This window comes from Polyodon spathula, chromosome 17, assembly GCF_017654505.1.
Source record: "Polyodon spathula isolate WHYD16114869_AA chromosome 17, ASM1765450v1, whole genome shotgun sequence".
Lineage (NCBI taxonomy): Eukaryota > Metazoa > Chordata > Actinopteri > Acipenseriformes > Polyodontidae > Polyodon > Polyodon spathula.
The window spans coordinates 4,879,525-4,900,613 of NC_054550.1; the positions used below are offsets into that span (position 1 = coordinate 4,879,525).

Here is a 21,089-nt window from a genome sequence, read left to right on the forward strand (position 1 = left end):
CTCGAGTCTAACTGGGGTACATTGCCATAACGCACTTTACAGCTGCAGTACCTTGAGCAATCACGGTGCTTTCCTACCGTGCAAAAATCCAAAATGAAAATCACCCATTACTCTTCTTCATGACGTCGAGAATATTAACGACACTTTCCCCGCCCCTTCTGAGAGACGTCACGACATATACAATACCCCGATTGGCCGCGCAGGAAGATTTAAATTTGTGAACGGTTTGAGCGGGTCGGTGCTACAGTACCAGAGGGAGAATAAATAAACAAAATATCTAACATTTAATAAGAATAAAAAAAAGACTAAATGTAAATTAATAGCGTAATCAAGTAAAAATAAAGGAAGTAAAGGCACTGAGTGAAACGCTGTGTTTTTTAAGATTAAGGTAAGTTTTGAAGGAGTATTTTGCATTTTGTTGGGCAGATCTAGCCCAGTTGTATATACACGAATTAAGAGCTATAAGGGGGTATTTAACGCATGCTAATTAAACAGCTGACACTGTGATGTGTTTGTCAGGGTTGGGTATTTTGTGAGCGGTAATATTTGTTTCTGTGTGATTTTTTTTTTTTTTATATGTTGCGGCTGTATTTCTTGTATTTATTTTTAACAACGAGGCGACTGTGGGAGACTGGAGACAGAAAGCGTTTGAATGGAGGATTCGCTTTTTAAAATCATGTGTTGTCGTTGAACCGTCAGAGTTACAATATCCCTGCAAGTTCATAACAATCCTACTGCGTTTTTCAATAATAATATAATAATAATTATAATATCTGGTCCCGTCCCGGACTTCTGTACAGCCGGGCGGCAGAACATTATAGCCTGGAGCACTTTCAACGGAAAAGTAAACTTGCCTTGCATTAAATATATAATACGATAAAGAACTTGCATAATGAATTGTCTTTCGTTGACTAGCTGGTTGCGCATTTTATGTTTTTTTTATTTTTTTTTATTTATTCTGGTAAATTACCGTGCTTAATTAAGCACTCTATGATGTGACTGGGGAAAGATAACATTGGAGTTCACAAAAAACCTGTAACCTTTTCACTCCCATTTTTAGGGTTAATTATCGAGCTGATTAGCCGTTTAAATAGTTTTCTTTCTTTGTTTTTGGTTTTCGCTGCTCTGTATCTTTTTGAATGCAGCTGTTTATTTGAACCATTTGTATGTCAGCTGACAAGTGTTCCGCTGATATCCCGTCATGCCTTTCTTCTTAAAAGCGTACCCCTCTATAAATGAACCCCGAACATCTCTCTCAAGCAACTGGGTACATATTCTTCACGATATCACAACAAAATGAATTCGCTATTATGTACTGTATATAACCTTACAGTACAATAATACACAGTGATAATACCCGTAAATAATCAATATTTAATAAAGTAGCCTGCGGAAATATAGTATTAGGCGGCGGATTTCGCCGACTTGTTTTGAAAACCCTGCATTCATTATCACTATTTTTGCTTTGAAATTATTTTATTTTTTTAGCAGTCATGTTAACGTTGCAGCCTCTCAAAGAGCTTAACACAAAACCCGCCCCTTCAACCCTCTGATTGGTTAAATGTTGTCAAAGACGTAACACAGCTGTCATGTGGTTCCAGGATTTTATTTTTCACCCAAAAATGCGCCGCTGACCTGGTCTGGTAGAAGCGCAATCAATCCTTATTGTTAAAGGCAAAGGTGCATCTGCAGGACGGACCCTGGGTTCAGCGTTCCCATTAAATGGCAATCTCGACAGAAATGGTACAGTGTCATTCCTGGAGAGCCCCACTTCCTCAGTTTTTATAGGTGTCTTATCTGCAACACCTGAATGGAAGGTGCGGTGTGTTGATGTGGAGAGGCTTGTTCGGACATCCCCGAATTCAAACACGGCCTGGGTCGGCAATTTCATAGAAAACCTTTAGTCGAACAAGGATGCCAGGCGTCCTCCTCTTGTAGTTAACGTGGGCTCCGGCTAGGGGGCTATTCTGATGAAGATGTCATGTACTGGATTTTGAGAATCCCCATAATTTATTTCTTTCTTTGCCTCCTACTAGGCGTAACCAAGAGCAAATGTTCCAAGTCTAGAAAGTAACACTTGTTTGTGTATCGCTGGATGCTATATTTTGCATTCCTGTCTGGAAACCCAACCCAGAGTGTGTGCTGTGGACGTGTCTATTGCTTGCTTTTCTACAGAAAGGGTAGACACTTGAAGCTAGCATTAGGAGGCAGTGCAGTGACAGGGAGATGTTGAGCTGCAGGAGAGCAGGGCTGTTGTGGATAAGGAGTGGTGAAGGTATGTTTAGCCGGGTGATTGGACAGGTTTCAAGATACAATGCAATAACACAAATAGACTATATGCTAGGCTGTCGTTCCTTTAAGCTGCAGTATAATGTTGCCCACAAGGAGCATGGACTTCCTTGCTAAATGTAATGAACTGTTGCTTCTTGTTTGGGTAGATGCATGCAGGGACTGGCGTTTTCCATATACTCTTTGGATGGCTTTTAATCAGGGTTACCATGTGACCCCGTGTTCACTGGGACAGTGAGAGAGGAGCTCCTGCATGACGCTCTCACACACACACACAAGATTTAACTCATCTGATCTTTTTAATGCAATCTGAAAAAGGAAAGGGCAAATTCCAGCATCCTGTTCAAAGCATTTCTCTCTTGAGTTCCTGCATATCGAGGAGGTGTTCAGTTTGAACCCACCTAATCTTTGAATGTAATCCAAATGGTTTAATGGAACCGTGACTAATCCCAGTTGTAATGGTGTCTGTGTGTGTGGATGGTCTGCAGGGGGAGCCATGGACGCTCTGTCGAAGGATGCCAGCTCCTTGCTGGAGGTGTTTAATCTGAAGCTGAACGAGTACTTGAGCGACGTGGAGAACCACCACATGGTCTGGTTGCTGGAGATCCAGGAGGAAGCCAGCAAGATGTTCTGCAGGTACAGGGTGCTGGGGCTCTGCAGAGAAACCTGGTGAAGCAACGGCAAGCGTTTCCACGAGAAGCCTTTCTAGATGTCTTCAGTGTAAAGTCTTTCTGTGTCTTTAATGAAAGACTTCTGGTCAGAATGTTTGAATTGAGATTTGGCTCTATTGGGTGTTTTCTGTGTGGGCGTCATTGTAATGTGTGTAATTTTATATTCTCCTGTGTTTTGTTTTTGTCCTTGATCCATTCGTCTCCTTTTCCAATTGTTGTTTTTATTTACTTTAACATGAATCGACATTAACATTTAACATTATTCTTGAATGAGTAAATAGAATTTTTTGTTGGTATAAATACAGTGCATCATCCATGTCCCTTTTGCTTTACCAAAGTAAATAATGACTCGTTTTATTTTACCACACATCAGGTCCTGGCCATCCTTGCACATGGAATATTGTATTAACCTCTTCCTCGTCTCTCTCTCTGTCAGCGATTTCAATTCTGAGCCTGAGTTGATGCCCAAGACCCCCTCCCAGAAGAGAAAGGGCCGAAAGAGGCTGTCTGTGGGTGGGAATGGGACCCAGAACCCCAACAAGAGGCGGTAAGGAGCCATCAGTGTGTTCATGTTGATGTACTAGACCAGCCTTTCCCCTTTCTCTGTGGGCCTGGGTTCCAGTCTGGGATGCAGGGGGTTGGTCCGCTAGACTAGCCTTTAACTTGTGGAGGCCTGGCTGTCAAGTTTTGATTATTTGCTCAAAGTTGTTAATCTACTCCTTTCCATTGTAGCCCTCTGAATTAGCATGCAAAGATCTGTTTTTATTAATTTATTTTTCTAAATACCTTTTTATTCTCTTTTTGTCCAGAATCTCCAAAGGCAGACGGAGCAACGTACGCCGCTCCTCTGTGAAGAAGGTGCAGGTCCTCAGCCTGCTGTCGGAGGAGGTGGAGCAGGGAGGGCAGCAGGGGTCAGAGACAGATGGGATCAGGACCAAAAGGATCACCCGCAAGGCAGTCCAGGCTGCCAAGGAGGCCCCTTCAGACTGCCAGGCAGGGGTAGTCCTGGCGGAGAGGAGAGTCCCCCTGGTGGAAATCAGCAGTGTGGAGCGCCGGTCTGCAGAGCTAGCCCAGCAGGAGGGGGAAATATCTGCCTCCACCACGATCTCCAGGCTGCTGCCTGCTCCGGGAGCATCCTCTCTCGGTGTACCTGCAGTGGGAGCCCCCGTGTCTGGGGACAGCGAGGACTCGGGGCACAGTGTCTCAAAGCTGCCTGTCGTGGAGGGCAGCGAGGCGCGGGCGTCAGGGTGCGAGACCGGTGACACCCCCAAGTCTCACAAGCGGGCTTCCCGGTCCTCAGTGAGGCGCTCGATCGGGGGCCAGCGGTCGCTGCTCAGCATCCGGGAGAGCATGACCCGCGAGTCCCTGCGCAGGGCCAGCCGCCGCTCCTTCCTCAAGAAGGCGGCTCTGCTGGAGTCCTCCGCCTCCAGCGCTGTGAGCAGTGAGTATCGGGTGGGGCAATCCTGTCTAGATCATTTCTTTGGGTTTTTTTGTTTGCTTTGTTTGGCCATTTTTTGAAAAAAGTTTTTCTAAAAAGAAATGGAGAACGATGCAGTTAAATTGGTGTGAAACATTAAACACATTTCTGCGTCAACAAAAATACTGAAATGCAACAGAGGCTTAAGAGACTCATTCCAGCATTTCAGATGACTTCTCAACAGTTAATAGGCGTTGAGCTGTCAGCAGGGTTAGGGTTTGGTAACAGGCAACACCAATAAGACCTTGGTTGCTTTGCATCCTTAAGCTAACACTACAGGAAACTAAAGCACCTTTCACACTAGCATGCTCTACCTGGGTCAGGACCTGGGGGGTACCTATAGCGGTTGTAGTGCTTCAGTAAAATATATGCTGAATACCTTGTGTATGAGACAGTGTAAGAGAAGTGCTACGGTAGAATGTTTGAAACATACAAAATATACGCTAACTCTAATAATTTTAATTTAGAAAACTGAGCACCGTCCGCCCCTCCCTCCTCCAGCTCGTGTTATCCAGAGGCAAACCTTTCATTTCCTCATCTCGACAGCAGAGCGCTTTACAGCGCTCTGCTCTATTGAAAGCAGCCCCTGAAACCCCTCTGCTGTCTGGGATTTATTTATTTATTTTTTTTAAATGCCCAGACGAAGTTGAATGCAAACTGTGCAAGAGACTGAGGCTGCATCATGAAGCACAACCAGTCTCTGGGTCACAAGCGCAAGTTCATAGTATTATTATTATTATTATTATTATTGCTGTTTTTGATAGTAGTAAAATGTGACTGATCTGATAACTGCTTGGAACGGTGACTGTTAGTTTTGTTTTGCCCAAGTCTGCTGTAGTTGATGTTGCTGCAATGCAAGCTTACTGTATATATCGCGAGCGGCAGCAATCGTGTGTAAATAAACGTGTGTTTTTATTTTAATAACATGATTACTGTTTATATAACAGACTCTTAAACTGTGTGTTTTATTCCATTTATATAGATGACCTGTAAAACAGGATTTTCAATTGAATATAAACACGTGGCTATGGTGACATCACCAGCAAGTTAATTCCATTGAAGGTTTGAAACTTCCTTCGGGAACGTGTTCCGAACCTGCGAAGGCTTCGCAGCCCTAAAATAAAATACACAAGCATTCCTTGCAGAAGTGAAACCTCCACACAGGCATGGCTGTTTGTCATTTTGTCTCGCTCAGCCCGGTCAAAGCGCCTCGGCCCCCATCCTGAGGTGGGTCTCTGGGACCCAGGTACGTGGTTTCACGTTACGCTGGATTGTGACCTGGGTCCGGACCCAGGTAGGAGTTCCAGTGTGAAGGGACTCGAGTTGAGTAGACCAGTGTTTCTGCCTGTGCCTTCAGTTTACTAAGCCTGCTTTTGTCTCTGCTCTTCCTGCAGGTAAAAACTACAGTGGGGTCACTGAAGAGGAGGAAGAGCTGAAGCTGTGAGTGTGTAATTAATGTAATGTATTAAAACAGTCTGTATACCTTCTACTCTGGGTTCAATTGGATCTCAATGGGATTAAAACCTGCTGGGCATCCCTGAATGAGAATATGCTATATAGAATTTTTTTTTTTTTTTTTTTTTTTTTAACTATTCAACAATGTTTCCTTTTTCTTCTGATTTTTTTTTTTCTCCCTGTTTCAGTGAGGAGGCTATGCCTGCTGCTACCCCAGAGACTCCCATCCCAGTGATTGAGGTAAGCAGGCTTTCTTCAGCTCAGCATAGAACTGGAGGCTGTGCTGCTGTGAAAGTTCTCACCACCAATGCCATTGTTGAACGATTCTGCTAAACCAAAGGGAGGTGGAATGACATAACTTGTGTTACATTTTATGTTTTGTGAATTCTGTACAAATAATTTCATGGAAAATATGTACACCCCGCAATCCATTGTCACACCTATTCCTGCTATGTCTTGTTTATTTAATGTGCGAGTTGACTCTGCAGATCGTCGACAGCCCTCCCAAACGTCGCTTCACCCGGTCATCCACCAGGAGCAGCACACAGGCAGAGTCCCAGGCCGCACCAGAGTCCAGCCTGGAGGCACAGACCCTGCCTTCACTGGAAGGTGCCAGAACCACACTCTCCTGTCCCACTGATGTTCTCTCTCTCTGTCTCTCTGTCTCTCTGTCTCTCTCTCTCTCTCTCTCTCTCTTTCTGAGAAAAGCTGCTTTTTTTTTTTCTCTTTTTTTAAACTGTTGATCCGAGGCTTTCTCCTGCCTTGAGCCCACAAAACGGCAGGCAGCTTTTTGGGCTGCAGGGTGACGTTTTCAAGCAGCAGTTTCCACAAGATTGTTTAGGCTTTGTGAATTGAACTCGCCTGGTGCAAATTTCTTTGTCAGCCCTACGAACTAGTTTTACATGGGCTTTAGCGTGCCCTTGATTCAGCAGCACCTGGACTGCACATCTGTGTACCCCCAAATTCTCTGGACTTTCTAGCATAGGACAGCACTGTGTAACGGTCCGGAACCAAAAGCTGTAAATCTGTATGTGGATAATGACCATAAAATATACTGCAGTCACCTCCACAAAGAAAGACATGCTTTCAGCATACTAAGCTACTGGGTTTTTTTTTTTTTTTTTTTTTTCTGTAGACTGCAATCCGGAGAAGACAGGCGAAGCTCAAACAGGCCTTGGGTAAAGTGTTTATTTCCATCCCTTGCAGTGCTTAAACGTTTTTAGCCAGTATTGTATTGTTTCATCTCTTAACACCCCTGCTCGCTCTGCGCTGCTCTCCCTCTCCCTGTAGACAGAAGCCCAGCTGCAAGCGTGCTGTGAACGAGGTGGACAGCAGTACTGGGAGAGGGGCTCAGCAGGACGAGGGCCCAGCCAGCCCCAAGAAGAAAACCCCATCCCCTCCCAGCAGGACCCAGAATGTAAGGCTGCATTCACACGGAGGCTGTTTCAAACAGGCTCGCTCGTTCCAAACAGTGTATCAAGGCGCTTGCTGTTCATAAAGTGCTGTGATCAAACGTCCCAGCAGAGCGTGCTAGGCAGAGCGTGCTAGGCAGCCGTTGCAGGGTTCGTTTAGGGAGGGATCCACGTGTTAAACTGGGAGCACGAAGCAGGTGAATACGGCGTCTGCAGAGTATTGTGGCGCCGTGCTTCTTCGGGGAGATGTGTGGAGAAGGTAACGCTTTCAAGAAGTTTAAAAGGGCTGCGGTGGGTGATATGGTATCTCTCTCGGCAGGGGAAGAGTGAGATATTTAATTTCAGCTTGGTTTTGGTGTTTCGCAGTCCTGTTGCAATCACTCTTAAGATTATTTTACATTCTTGCAGTTTATTTGAAATGAACCTGCTCTGTAATTGCATAAAGCCCCCGTCACACCTGGAGCGATAACGATAAATCGTTTACGGAGCAGTCACACCAGAATGAAAAAGGGCTCAGATATATTGTACAGCAAATGCCAATCAACTTTTTAGTACACGCCTACTTTTTCCAGCAAGATGAGAGACAGTGATGAGAAAGTAAGATATACTCCTGTTGTATTGGATCAACAGAAGGCGTAGGAGATGGAAGACGAGTGTGGGTACATAGAATACTAGAGCAGGGAGGAGTTCCACACACTCGCTGGTATAGGCAAGTGCTCATGGGTATTGCCTCAAGGAAGGGCACGGTCGCCTTGGGAACAAGCACTTCCCATTAAAGTAATAAGAGCATGGTCTGTATCTCTGATTACACCTGACTGAATATGATGATACTCCATAAATTATGCATATTTTAAAGCAATAAAACCCCACAATATGCAGACTGAGGTGCTTTTCTGGAGCGTATAGGATCATGCATCGTGCTTGTGCGGTAATTATACATTAATGGCTGTTAATCAAATAATTTATAACATATTAATTAAAAAAATAAATAATTCCTTGATGTATACTAGAACCAGTTTTCTGAGGTGGAACACTGGGGGGCAGTCTTCTCTGTAGTAAATCATTTCACTGTGTGGATTTACTGTTTATTGTGATCAAAATAATATATAAAAACACCAAGTAGGTGATGTCACTTTTAATAGTCCTGATTGACCAGGAACATTTATCGTTGTAGCAGGAAAAAAAATCGCTCTGAAAGCGATCGAAGCGATAGCTATCGTTTACAATGATCGTTATCGTTGTGGTGTGACCACCTCCCTTCATTTGAACTGGAATGATTTTTAGAAATCGTTACCGTTCCAGGTGTGACCGGGTCTTTACAATTTCCCATGCTGCGTCTTTGCATGAGTATTTTCTGTCCACCGGGGGAGCTGTTTCTAACAGCATCACAGTTTAACATTTGTACCACTTGGTTAGGTAAGGATCACTTTTTTTTATTTCTCTTCACTGACATTCATTGCCTGCCTGGATGAACCCCCCCACCCCCTTAAGCAGCTGCTGCTGTGCTTGCCCGTGGAGTAGATGGTGTGTAAGCACTGGGCTGGTGTAACCTTGTCCTGCCTCTCTCCAGGTGATGAAGCCCCACATGAAGTCCTTCCTCCAAACTGTGCAGAAGAACCAGCTGCTCATGACCCCCCTCTCTGTCGGCCGCTCCACCGTCAAGTCATTCATCAAGCGCACCACCCCCCTCAAGGTGGACCTCAAGGTGAGCTGTGTGGGCAGCTCTGCTCCCTGCGGAGAAACTGGAACTCACGCTCTGAGTCTAGGAGGGATTGGGGAGGCAGATGCAGAAACAGCTATCTTTGTTTGTCAGTGTTATCTCTGTGGTACAGGGGCTATGTGTATTGCTCAGATCTGACCCACCCCCCCTCCCCAGACCTTGAAAAAACGACTAGACATCCGTGCTTGGTCTAACATTGGACCGGAAAGGGAAAATTGTAATGTCAGACCTGGTCCGACATCGGACCGGAAAGGGTTAATAAGTAACTGATGTGACTTTTCCTTTGCGTTGCAGACTGTCTCTGATGTAAGTACCTGTGATCTTTTCATTTTAAGGGATATTTTGACACACTTTCCAGTCTTCATGGGCATAAACTAGAACTCTGCATTGCAGTCTAAGCTCAGCTTCATCGCCTGCACGTCGATGGTGTGACTTGTGATTTTAAACGTGTCTTCACTACAAATCTCCAGCAGTTGTTGCCTGTTTTCAGATCTGGGGCAGTTCAGTTTTGTTTTAGTTTATGCCCAAGCTTAAATGCTGTGTTGGTGGGTGGCACTTGTCTTGTACCTGGGAGTGTAGCGCTCCCGTTTTAACGATGTGGGCAAGAGACTCTGCAATTAATGTTCTACCTTCTAATGAGAAAACCCGCGCTGGTGGAAAGGCATTACAGTGCCAACCCGCCCTTTATAACAATGGAGCGCTGTCCAGGTGCCCAGCCTGGGTTTGGGGGGCACCAGGGTTCTTCCTTGGATTCTAGTGCCAGTGACTCTCACAATCTTCTTTACTGGGATAGGCCGCACCTGGGATGGAGCTTTTTGTGGTTTACAGCACAAACCTTTTTTTAATACCAGTCTTGATGGTCTTTAGCAGGACCCTTCATCATTCATGTCGCACTCTACTTGGCGAACACGATCGCTGCCTAGATTCAGCACCAGCCTTCACAGAGCTGTTGTGTGTTTCTGTACATCGTTAGCAAGTTCTTCTGTCCTCGTTTCATTTCACGCCGGGGGGGGGGCTGTGGCTGGCCGGGCTGTGGCTGGCCGGCTCTGCTTGGTGTGCTGTTCTGTAATGCGGTGTGCGTCTCTGCAGGAGAAAGAGAGGCAGCTTCTGGAGGTGCTGAAGAAGAAACTGGAGCAGGAGGTTGAGAGGAAGAAGAAGATGGAGGAGGAGAAGAGACGCAAGCTGGAGGAGATGAAGAGGTGAGGAGGGGGCGAGGGTTGTCCACACTGAGAGATTCACCTGGGGATACACTAAACATTTTATCCACCTTTACACCTCTGGGGAATTGCCCTGGATTGCCTCTACCACCTGTCTGTGGTTATCCTAGGATTTGCCCTACAAGTAATTGGATGCAAACCAGTAATATTCCCTGGTATGGTTTTTAAATAAACCGTTTATTTGGGGGTAGGTTAGGGGGGGTTTAAGGTCATTCTCCAGTGGGGGGGGGGGGGGGGGGGGGTCGCTGACTCCAGTGAGGTAGAGGGGAGGCAGTTAATCCCTGCCCTTTAAGAAGGAGTTGGCGACGAGGTCACTTCTCCTCACCCCCCCCCCCCCCCCCATCCTTAATCGCTGCTCCAGTGAGAGGTTATGGGCGGGATAATCGCTGCTCCAGTGAGTTGTCTCCCCTCCCTGTTCAGGAAGCGCGAGGATCGCTTGCGGAAGGTGACTGAGGCTCGAGAGAGGGAGGAGCAGAAGGAAGCGGAGAAGAAGAAGAAGGTTGAGCAAAAGCTTGCTCAGTTTGATGAGAAGAATGACAAGGTGAGCTCAGCCACTGGGGTACAAATCACTTCATTGGGACTGCTTTACCCCCAGATTCACAAGGGGGGGGGGGGCTTCGTCTGTGCCATAATCTTTTGGACTTTGAGGATGGAGAGAGGTTGCTGTTTTTTAATTCACTTGTGCTGTAAAATGCTGAGCTGTGTCTTATCCCAACTGTGTATAGGGTTATCTTTTTTTTATAATTTGGGTTCTAGCTGCGTGAGGAGCGGCTGGCAGAGGAGAAGGCGAAGAGGAAATTGAACACCAAGAAGACTGAAGAGGTGGAGAGCCGGCGCAGACAGGAGGAGGAGGCGCGCAGGAACAAGATCCAGGCTGCGGTAAGAACCATCGCCAGGAGGACATGCAGTCCAGCTTAGGCACTGCTGCAAGGGAAAGGGATGACAAGTCTGGAGCTGTCCTTTACATTCCTTCTGTATTTCACCAGTACCGTGGTCTGGATCGTAGGTCAGTGCAGACTAGCTGGGTTCAGATTAGTCTACAGGTTTATTTGTACAATCTTTAATACGTGCTAAATTTTAGCCAAATATTTAACTTGTAGTAGATGTCACAATATCAGAAACATGCTTGTGAATATATAGATGTTTTGACTTGGTCTTTGTACAGCAGTAACTGTACGTAGCCATTTCACCCACTTTTGCTACAAGCTTGATTTAGGCACAGTGTTGGTATCGACCGTAGGTGTCTTCATAGTAAAACCAGGAACGGATCAAACTGCTTTGCAGTGGGAGCTGTATTCTGTCAGTCCCTGCTAAACTTAATGAAAGACACACAATGCTGCGAGATGCAGAAATTTGCTGGCTGCTTCAAGCCGTTGCTCTTTCTGCAGGAGGAAGAGGAGCGGCTGCTCCTGAAGAGGCGTGAAGAGGAGGAGCTGGAGCGATGCAGGAAGCAGGCAGAGGCGCGCAGGTTGCAGCTGCTGGAGCTGGAGAGGAAGAGGGAGCAGGAGAAGATCCAGGCACAGAGGTAAGACTGCAGGAGATGAGAGCGTCTCTCTCTGTTTCCACAGAGATATTCAGAGGGGGGTGGGGGAGGGGGGGTGACTGATGCACTGCTACAGCTAATCAGTATACCTTCCATAGCTCCCTGCGAGTGGGGAAGGCTGTGTCTGTGTGCTGTCTGTCCCCTGTACTCTTGTTCGTTCTTCTCTCCCCCGTTACAGGGAGCGAGCGGAGAAGGAGAAGGCAGATGCCCTGCAGAGGGAGGTGGTACGCGCAGCCACAGAGAAGCTTGCGCTGAAGGCAGCGGAGGAGAAAGCAAGGCTGCACAAGGAGGCGGAGGAGAGGAGAAAGGTAGCTCTGCAGCAAAGCCGTCTGCTCTGTTGAAACTCAGCTGTGTGTGTGTGTGTGCACCACGCTCACTAGTAGTTTCAGGATTCAGTAATTCTCTAGCTTGTTCCACTAGGCCATGTTGACAGTAAACTGGTCAAATACTCCATTTTGCTGTATAAAGGCCTCTCACTAATTCACTGTTTGGCCTTCATTTGACTATTTTAACCCTGCGTTTTGATTCCTCCCCTGTCTCTCTGTCCAGCTGGACCTGCAGGAGAAGCAAGTGGCTGTGAAGATCTTCAACGTCACGATCAACATTGAGGTGAGAAACCATCTCTCTCTACCTTGCACCGCTCGTAAACGCACTCCCACGGAAATTAGAATGTCTTTGGTTAGCAAAGTGGAAACGAGCAGCCATATTCGGCTGGAAACGAGGTGTTCTCAGCACAGTAATGCGCTTTTAATTTTGGTTTGAAGGCAGCAGGAGCGCTTCTTGTAAAATGAAACTGTTTCTGCAGTTATTGTGCTCAGTTTGTGTTTTCTGTAGGTTGTGTTCATATATTTGCTTTGTATTTGTAGTGTATAGGCTACATGCAACTACTGTTAAAATATAAACTGCTAGCAACGTTTGCCTGGCTTCACTCGGCACCATGCATTTTCAGACTTGGCTACTTTGCTCTGCTCCCACCCCTTGCTGTAGCTCCGAGGTGGCTGGATGGCGGGCGGCTGGCTGCACACGCAGCAGTGAGCCGGGTTGAAATAATTCATTTGGCTTTCCAAATTGGGGAGAAAATGATTGCCGATTCCAAAATGTAAAAAAAGAAGAGGAGTCAGTTGTGTGAATGAAGATGTGGGGGGCTGGTTTTCATGCCCTGTCCACACCTCATGCTCTTGACTGCCACTGCACTTCGTTTCGCTGCGTCTTTGGCTGGGTTTCTGTTTCACTTCAAGTCTGATCCTCATCGCTCGCTGAGGGAGCTGTGGGTGTCCTCCATCTTTAAAGGAGTGGAGGTGGTTAGCTTGTAATTTTTGTTCAAATTGAGACCAGAAATGTAATAGGGGGCCCTTGAGAGCTGGTGAGCAAGGGACCCTCAAGCACACAGTGCAGATTCAGCTACAGGCATTCCTGCTGGTGAATTGGGGATGAGAAGGGAGTGGGATATCCTCTTGTTGGGGTGTGCTGGGATGAGAAGGGAGTGGGATATCCTCATGTCGGGGTGTATTGATGAGAAGAGAGTGGGATATCGTTGCGGTGGGGTGTGCTGGAGCACGGTTTGTTTAGGAGTGTACAAAGTCTGCCACTTTGCATTCAATGAATTTAACAAGGTAACCCAAAGTGCTGGTGAAATTCCAACTTCACACTTACACACACACACACTGACTGTTGCACACGAAGGAGGCAGCTAGTTTAATGTTCCGGACTACGTCTGTCTTCGGATTGCAAGCTTGTGGCTGGTTTTACAGATGCCTGGTTACTGGGCAGTCACTGATTTTAATCTGGGTCTGTGAGGCCAGCTGTTTATCCCAGTTATCTTTGTGCCTGGACTCTGGGTCTGTTATTGTCAGAGCGAACTGAATGCAATTCCAGCATTGGTTCTGCGACTCGTCTCCTCAGACAATTCAATCGGCCTTTGTTCTGTCTGCAAACAACCTTAGTCACTTCAGAAGTGCTGATGTGTGTGCTGTGGTTTCATTTCCTCCCACGTTTAGAAATCTCCCCAGTCCTACCAGATGACTCCCAAGGGAGGCAACATGCAGAATTTGGGTACCGATGATTATGGTATGGATCTGAACAGCGACGATTCGACGGACGACGAAGGGGAGCCAAAGAAACCCCTCCCGTCCTGGGCTGAGGGTGAGTGGAGCCTGTGGGGAGTTCAGGGGGCTGGGGGCAGAGGTGGTGCCACACTTAATTCAAAAGCCATTCACCTCTAGACTGCTGAGTTTGTATTCTAGAAGTATTATTCAACTTTTTAAATAAAACCTACTTCTGTTTTGGCTAGAAGTAGTTTCACTGTTGCACTTCTAGTTGAAACTTTAATGATTTAAAACAAACCCAGATATCCAAACATGTCGACCTCAGTCTTCTGAAAATAGATGAGTTCCAGGACTGATATCTTAAATGTTCTCTCCAGGCAAGAGGCTGAACCAGGCAGTCATGCACCAGTACTACAACCCCATCGATCTGGAGCGGCGTTTCCGCAAGGTCCTGCCAATCAAGCTGGAGGAAATCTTCTGCAAGAGCAAACCACGCTACTTCAAACGCACCAGCTCTGCGGTGTGGCACTCCCCTCCCAGGGGGCACAGCAACACCACCAGCATGGGCACCTACTCCCTCGGCAAGTTCTAGCAGCATGTGGGGGGGGACCCACTGCTCCGCAAGACACCCCTGCGCTCGGGGCTCTGGCTAATCAAGCTCGTGTCACGCCTCGGGTGGGGGGGTGGCACTGCATCGTCGTATTTGTTTAGACTGTAAATAGAGCAATTCACTATAGAATTATTATTTTTTTTATTTTTTTTAAGTGAGATGCATAGCCTCTCTAGTGAAATGGGTCTCTGCTTTGTGTGTATGTATGGTGCTGGTGAACTGAGTAGCGCAGCGCTAGTTTGGAGAATTTTGGAAAGTCTTTGCTGTGAGGTCCTGCTTGTTCTCTTATGAAGATTGTCAACCTTCTTAATGAAGGAATGTGTGGAAGAGGCTAGGCTGGGTTTGATAGTGAGGCGCAGCGTTGGGGCTCGTTCATCTTGTACCCCTCCCACCCCCCCCATTTAACTTTTCTGAAATAATAAAGTTTATCTGAATACAGTGTGTCCTTTTTTTTGTTTGTTTTTTGTTCTGTTTGATCTAAGGAGGAGTCTGCTGCAGTGTCGGAGGTACAGGATTACAGTACCTGGAATACCCCTTTCACACGGGGCTCAGAACCACTGTAGTAGCCCTGGAGTAAAAGTCTACCTCCCACCCTCTATACCGGATGAGTTGGGAGATTTTTTTGTTCCAGCTTTAATGGTGTCACGAAAGGAACTGACTGGTATGTTTAGTAAAGTAAGCTGAGATTGTTAATACGTTACAATATATCCAGAGCTCTAGAGAAAGCTGCCACGCTCTATTGTATAAACTCAATCTGAACGGTAAAGATGCATGTGCGAGTCAGTCAGTAAAGGACAAACACTTGCGGGTTCGGGTCGTGTTGCAGGTCTTTATTAAAGCGGGTCGGGTCCTAAATCTGACCCACGCAGGACTGTCGCAGAGCCTTCCAGGAGCCATTGTCTGAGCTGCAGTTCCCTCATCCTCCACTGGGGGGCCTTGCATTGCTGTGAGAAACCCTGCAGAGGTCACCTCGACCTTGCCAGCACAGATGACCCCTCAGACTTTCAGTAACTCCCAGGGAGGGATACATTTACACACACTGAGTTACAGTGACTTTGTGAAATCTGAAACATGGGTTGTTTAAAATTACATGTGTGCTGAAGCTCTGTTTAATCACAGGTTTAGCCAAATTACCAAAGAAAATCAGTTGCTGTATTTCAAACCGCAACAAGTGCAAAATATAGTAGTTTAATAATAATAAAGACCGGACACTAAAAATCCATGGTAGCTTTGTTTAAACAGCCCCAGAGCCACACTGGGAGCCTACCCGCTGAACAATATGCTGTGGAATAGCATATTGTATTCTGCTTCATTTATTGCGGTTGCACGCTGTGCAGTTATCAACAAGGCTACGTGCAACAATGCAAGGACTTGTCATGAGAGTTTTAACATTGTTTCAGTCACTGTAAGCGTAGGTAGTTTTTGTCATTGGCTTTTGATACCGTATCCATAAAACTAATAATCGTTTTATGTGATTCCTAAAGATGTTTTAGCAGGTGATTCGGTAGAAAGAAGTGATGTAGTGCTTCTCGTAACTGTTTAGATTGTGTGCTGCAGCCGTCTCGAGCCTTGCCATGCCAGGTTTGTTGTTTGTCTTTTTTATCACACACGGCAGACGACTGCTTTGCCACAAGCATTAATAAAAGCTGAATCTCAAAACAATAATTGTGTGAATATCGTAATTGTTATAGCTGAGTATAATGGGATTTAAAACAGGATTCATTCGCCTTTTTACATATCCACCCTGACTGGTCCCACTGCAGTCAGATATGTGACGGATAACTGTATTACTGTCAGCTTACTTACTGCAGTGACTCTTGCCTCTCATCCTTCCCCTCTCTCCCCTCTTCCCCCTCTCTCCTCTTCCTCGACTACCTCTCTCCCCTCATCCGTCTCTCTCTTCCTCGACTACCTCTCTCCCCTCACCCATCTCCCCTCTCTCTTCGCCCCCTCTCTCCTCTTCCCCAACTACCTCTCTCCCCTTGCCCCTCTCTCCTCTCCCTTCGCCCCCTCTCTCTCCCGTTTGACTACCCCTCGCCCCTCTCTCTCCCCTTCTCTGTCTCCTCTTCCTCAACTACCTGTCGTCCCTTTCTCTCCCTTCACCCCCTCTCATCTTTTCCTCGCTCCCCTCGCACCTCTCTCTCTCCGTCTCCCCATCTCTTCCTCGCTCCTCTCTCTCTCTCTCTCGTCTCCCTCTGTCCCCTGGCCCCAGGACAGTGTGACGGACCCCTGTAATCTGATCCATAACGCCTGGCATGGAATTCTGTTTCTTTTTGGATTTCTACAATCTCATTTCTGCTCTTCAGTTCCAGGTCGTTATTATTTTTCTTTTCTTTCGTAGTTTTTTGTTGTTTGTTTTTTGGCGAACGCTCGGCCAGGAATTTTCCATTATGCAGAAACCATTTGAAATTATTGCGAAACTTTTTTGAAATTTGCAGCATCAAGTGGAAGCTTGAAAACCCCCAAACCACGTCAGAAAGTCATCAGATTCAAGCTCCTAGCAGTGAGCCCTCTGCACGGGGAAGCCCCAGTCGAGCAAGCTAAAAAAATTCCATGGAAAATGTTTGGACAACAGCACCGAACTCTGCATATTTTATTTTGCATGCGACCAAACCAGCGATCAATTGAATTCTCGTTTTCGGAGAATGCTACTCAACTCAACAGGGTCCCTACGTTGCCTGTCAGTGAAGCTTCAGAGACGGCTGGTCACTCTTCAGATCAATCGAAACCACAAAAAAACTCCTGAGTAATCTAAACTGGGTTGTTTTGAGGAATAACTAAGTTTGTCCTTCATGAAAATGTACCAGTTGGTTGTTGGATTCTTTAAACACATCTCACACAGAAACACGCACTCACACACACACTCACAGGGTCACACTCTCACAGACAGACACACTAGCCAAAACCAGGCAGCTGTACAGTTAATTACACCCAGGCAGGTGCAGACAGTGACAAGACTGGGCTGGAACAGCGAGGCGCGGCTCAGATTATAACTGCTTGTGATAGAGAGAGATAAGAGCCAGCTAAAGTCAGTGTAGCTGGACAGCAAGAAAAACAGCCTTGCTGTTAAAACTGGTTGCAGGAGACCCCGTTTGAGCCTACTTCGCTGTATCAAACCCCAAGCCTCCCCTCGTGTGCCGTTCAGTGGCCAAAAGTCTAGTCCCAAGCCACAGAGTGGCTTTGTGCTCCCTCAGCATTACAGAAATATAAGGCTGAGTGTTTAAAGTTACAGATCGCAAAGCACAATAAGAAGAGACCCGAGTCTGACCTCCCTTTGTAAAAATCACATCTCTGAAGCAGACCAGCAGTGCTGTAAGCTCCCAGCTGTATACATCTGTGGAGAAAAAAAACTAAACATAATATCCAGAGCTATCATCCTATAACCCAACTTGGCATTGCAGTGAACTGAAACAATCAGATATGGGTGGTTTCAATGAAAGTGTTTTTTGCAGTTCTGGTTAGAAAAGGGGCCCGTGCTGAACCATGCGGTCCAGACCCCCGGACACACCCAGTGTGGAGAACGCTCTGATAGTGCAGGGCTGAGCCTGTGTGGCTACACCATGACTTTATCACGCTGCTATCAGGGATTAACAGGAGTCCTGAGCAACAGCAGCAGCAGTTCAGGGAAAGGGGGCGACTTTAGAATTAGAGGCTGGGCGTGTCTCGTTTGGCAAGATAGAGAAGAGGAGATTGCACAAGAACCACAGCCATAGAGAAACAGTCCCAGTCCTAGCAGAAGAACCACAGCCATAGAGAAACAGTCCCAGTCCTAGCAGGCACTCACTACTACACAACCATGGGAAGGGGGGGTTACTACCCCTGTGCAATCACTCTGACCCAGTGCAGTCACTCTGAGGAACCCCAGTGCAATCACTCTGAGGAACCCCAGTGCAATCACCCTGAGGACCCCCAGTGCAATCACCCTGAGGACCCCCAGTGCAATCACTCTGAGGACCCCCAGTGCAATCACCCTGAGGAACCCCAGTGCAATCACCCTGAGGACCCCCAGTGCAATCACTCTGAGGAACCCCAGTGCAATCACCCTGAGGACCCCCAGTGCAATCACTCTGAGGAACCCCAGTGCAATCACCCTGAGGACCCCCAGTGCAATCACTCTGAGGAACCCCAGTGCAATCACCCTGAGGACCCCCAGTGCAGTCACTCTGAGGAACCCCAGTGCAATCACTCTGAGGACCCCCAGTTCAGTCACTCTGAGGACCCCCAGTGCAGTCACTCTGAGGAACCCCAGTTCAGTCACTTTGAGGACCCCCAGTTCAGTCACTCTGAGGACCCCCAGTGCAGTCACTCTGAGGAACCCCAGTTCAGTCACTTTGAGGACCCCCAGTTCAGTCACTTTGAGGACCCCCAGTGCAGTCACTCTGAGGACCCCCAGTTCAGTCACTCTGAGGACCCCCAGTGCAGTCACTCTGAGGACCCCCAGTGTAATCACTCTGAGGCTACAGTATCAGAAAAATTAGAACATAGAAATGAATAAATTCACTAACAAGAGAGGAGGCCGTTCAGCCAATCAGAGCTCGTCGGGAGGAGGCCGTTCAGCCAATCAGAGCTCGTCCTGAGGAAGCCGTTCAGCCAATCAGAGCTCATCCGGTTCCGAGCAGCTGACTGATCTCAGAACTTTGTCAAGTCGGGTCTTAAAGGATCCCAGTGATTCTGCCTCATCTGCACAGCTAGGTAACCCGTCCCACCCCCTCACCGCTCTCTCTGTGTGAAGAAGGGTCTCGTGCCTCTGTCTCCTGTCTAGCTCCACTTAACCCACACGTCTTTATGTAACTGGCAGTGTGATGCAATGCCATTACGAATACTATCCCCTGTCGGTGAGATGAGATGAGGCTAAACGCTCTGAAACCACGAATTCAGACGAGCCCGCTTTTTTACAGTGGTTAAGACACTCGCTTGCGATGCGCGGGGTTGCTGGTTCGCTCCCAGCCTCTGCCCTGTCCCTACACATAGAGTGGGGAGGGGGTGGAATGGGTTTACTGGGTTAACCCAGCCATGCTGCTGTGTATCTACGTAGCTGTCAGTTACAGCAGGCTCCCAGTGAGCGGGTGTTTAAATGACAGCCCTGATGATGTCCCTGTGTAGGGGCGCCCGCGTTTTCCTCAGCTGCATTGTGGGACGCAGGTGGAGGCTCAATCTGGGTGTGGCTCTGTCTGGGGGATGCTGTCATTCAATCACATGTTCATTATAGAACTCTGTAGCCAGTAATCATACAGCAAGCTGCACCACGACACAGCAAGTGACGGTCTCGAAACACCCGAACCCAAATGCTGGTCTGCTTGACTCGGTCTCTTTTTGTTTCAATAACACTGGTCTGCTTGACTCAGTCTCTTCTAGTTTCCCCTCAATAACTCTGATGATGGCAACAGCAATCTTGTATAACTAATCCAACCCCTATAAAGGTTTATTGTAATAAAAGCCCAGCAAAGTGCAGTAAAGCACAGTGAAAGCATGGGAAAGCACAGCAAGGTATTGTAAAGCACAGAGAGGTCTGGTAAGGAATAGGGAAGCTTGGGAAAACACAGAGAGGTCTGGTAAAGCATAGGGAAGCATTGTAAAGCACGGAGAGGTCTGGTAAAGCATAGGCAAGCATTGTAAAGCACAGAGAGGTGTGGTAAAGCATAGGGAAGCATTGTAAAGCACGGAGAGGTCTGGTAAAGCATAGGGAAGCATTGTAAAGCACGGAGAGGCCTGGTAAAGCATAGGGAAGCATTGTAAAGCATAGACGTCTGGTGAAGCATAGGGAAGCATTGTAAAGCACAGAGAGGTATGATGAAGCATAGGAAAGCATTGTAAAGCACGGAGAGGTCTGGTAAAGCATAGGGAAGCATTGTAAAGCACAGAGAGGTATGGTAAAGCATAGGAAAGCATTGTAAAGCACAGAAGTCTGGTGAAGCATTGTAAAGCACAGAGAGGTCTGGTAAAGCATAGGGAAGCATTGTAAAGCATAGGGGAGCATTGTAAAGCACGGAGAGGTTTTGGTAAAGCATAGGGAAGCATTGTAAAGCACGGAGAGGAGTGGTAAAGCATAGGGAAGCATTGTAAAGCACGGAGAGGTCTGGTAAAGCATAGGGAAGCATTGTAAAGCATAGGTGAGCATTGTAAAGCACAGAGAGGTTTTGGTAAAGCATAGGGAAGCATTGTAAAGCACGGAGAGGAGTGGTAAAGCATAGGGAAGCATTGTAAAGCACAGAGAGGTCTGGTAAAGCATAGGGAAGCATTGTAAAGCACAGAGAGGTCTGGTAAAGCATAGGGAAGCATTGTAAAGCACGGAGAGGTCTGGTAAAGCATAGGGAAGCATTGTAAAGCACAGAGAGGTCTGGTAAAACATGTTAAAATAACAAAAAGTCTAACCATGGTAAAGTATGGTAAATGCACAATAAACTCAACTCGACTTGTAGAAGATAGTAACAGCTGCTAAAGTGAATGATAGACAGGGAAAAGAAAAATAGGGTTTACCAACGTGTATATAAAACTATACAAAATACATACATACAAAGTCCACAGCTGAACAAGTTTATTGCAAAAGGGATGCCAGATCTGGCTTCGTCAGGGTTTTTTTTCCTTCATGCAATCTTGGACTTTTAAATAAAGTACATTCTTACGAAACAACACCGTCGCCCATGCGCTGC

The 21,089-nt window shown here is 46.8% G+C and overlaps 1 protein-coding gene across 4 annotated transcripts; it reads left to right on the forward strand.

Moving 5' to 3' along the window:
* The first annotated feature begins 228 nt into the window (after positions 1-228).
* LOC121330371 (inner centromere protein-like) lies at positions 229-14,858 on the forward strand. Of its 4 annotated transcripts, none has more exons than XM_041276845.1 (19): positions 229-388; positions 2,778-2,925; positions 3,397-3,507; positions 3,770-4,401; positions 5,832-5,877; positions 6,081-6,132; positions 6,381-6,501; positions 7,028-7,070; positions 7,183-7,309; positions 8,875-9,009; positions 9,319-9,330; positions 10,114-10,223; positions 10,662-10,782; positions 10,998-11,120; positions 11,630-11,766; positions 11,963-12,092; positions 12,334-12,393; positions 13,782-13,926; positions 14,207-14,857. In XM_041276845.1, exons 2-19 carry the CDS (start codon positions 2,786-2,788, stop codon positions 14,419-14,421), a joined length of 2,460 nt encoding a protein of 819 aa, XP_041132779.1. In that variant the 5' UTR covers positions 229-388; positions 2,778-2,785; the 3' UTR covers positions 14,422-14,857. The 4 variants fall into 4 exon arrangements, with proteins under 4 accessions (XP_041132779.1, XP_041132782.1, XP_041132783.1 ...); XM_041276847.1 differs by lacking the exon at positions 229-388 and adding an exon at positions 1,656-1,743 and having other exon boundaries at positions 14,207-14,858; XM_041276848.1 differs by lacking the exon at positions 9,319-9,330.
* Positions 14,859-21,089: the final 6,231 nt, after the last annotated feature.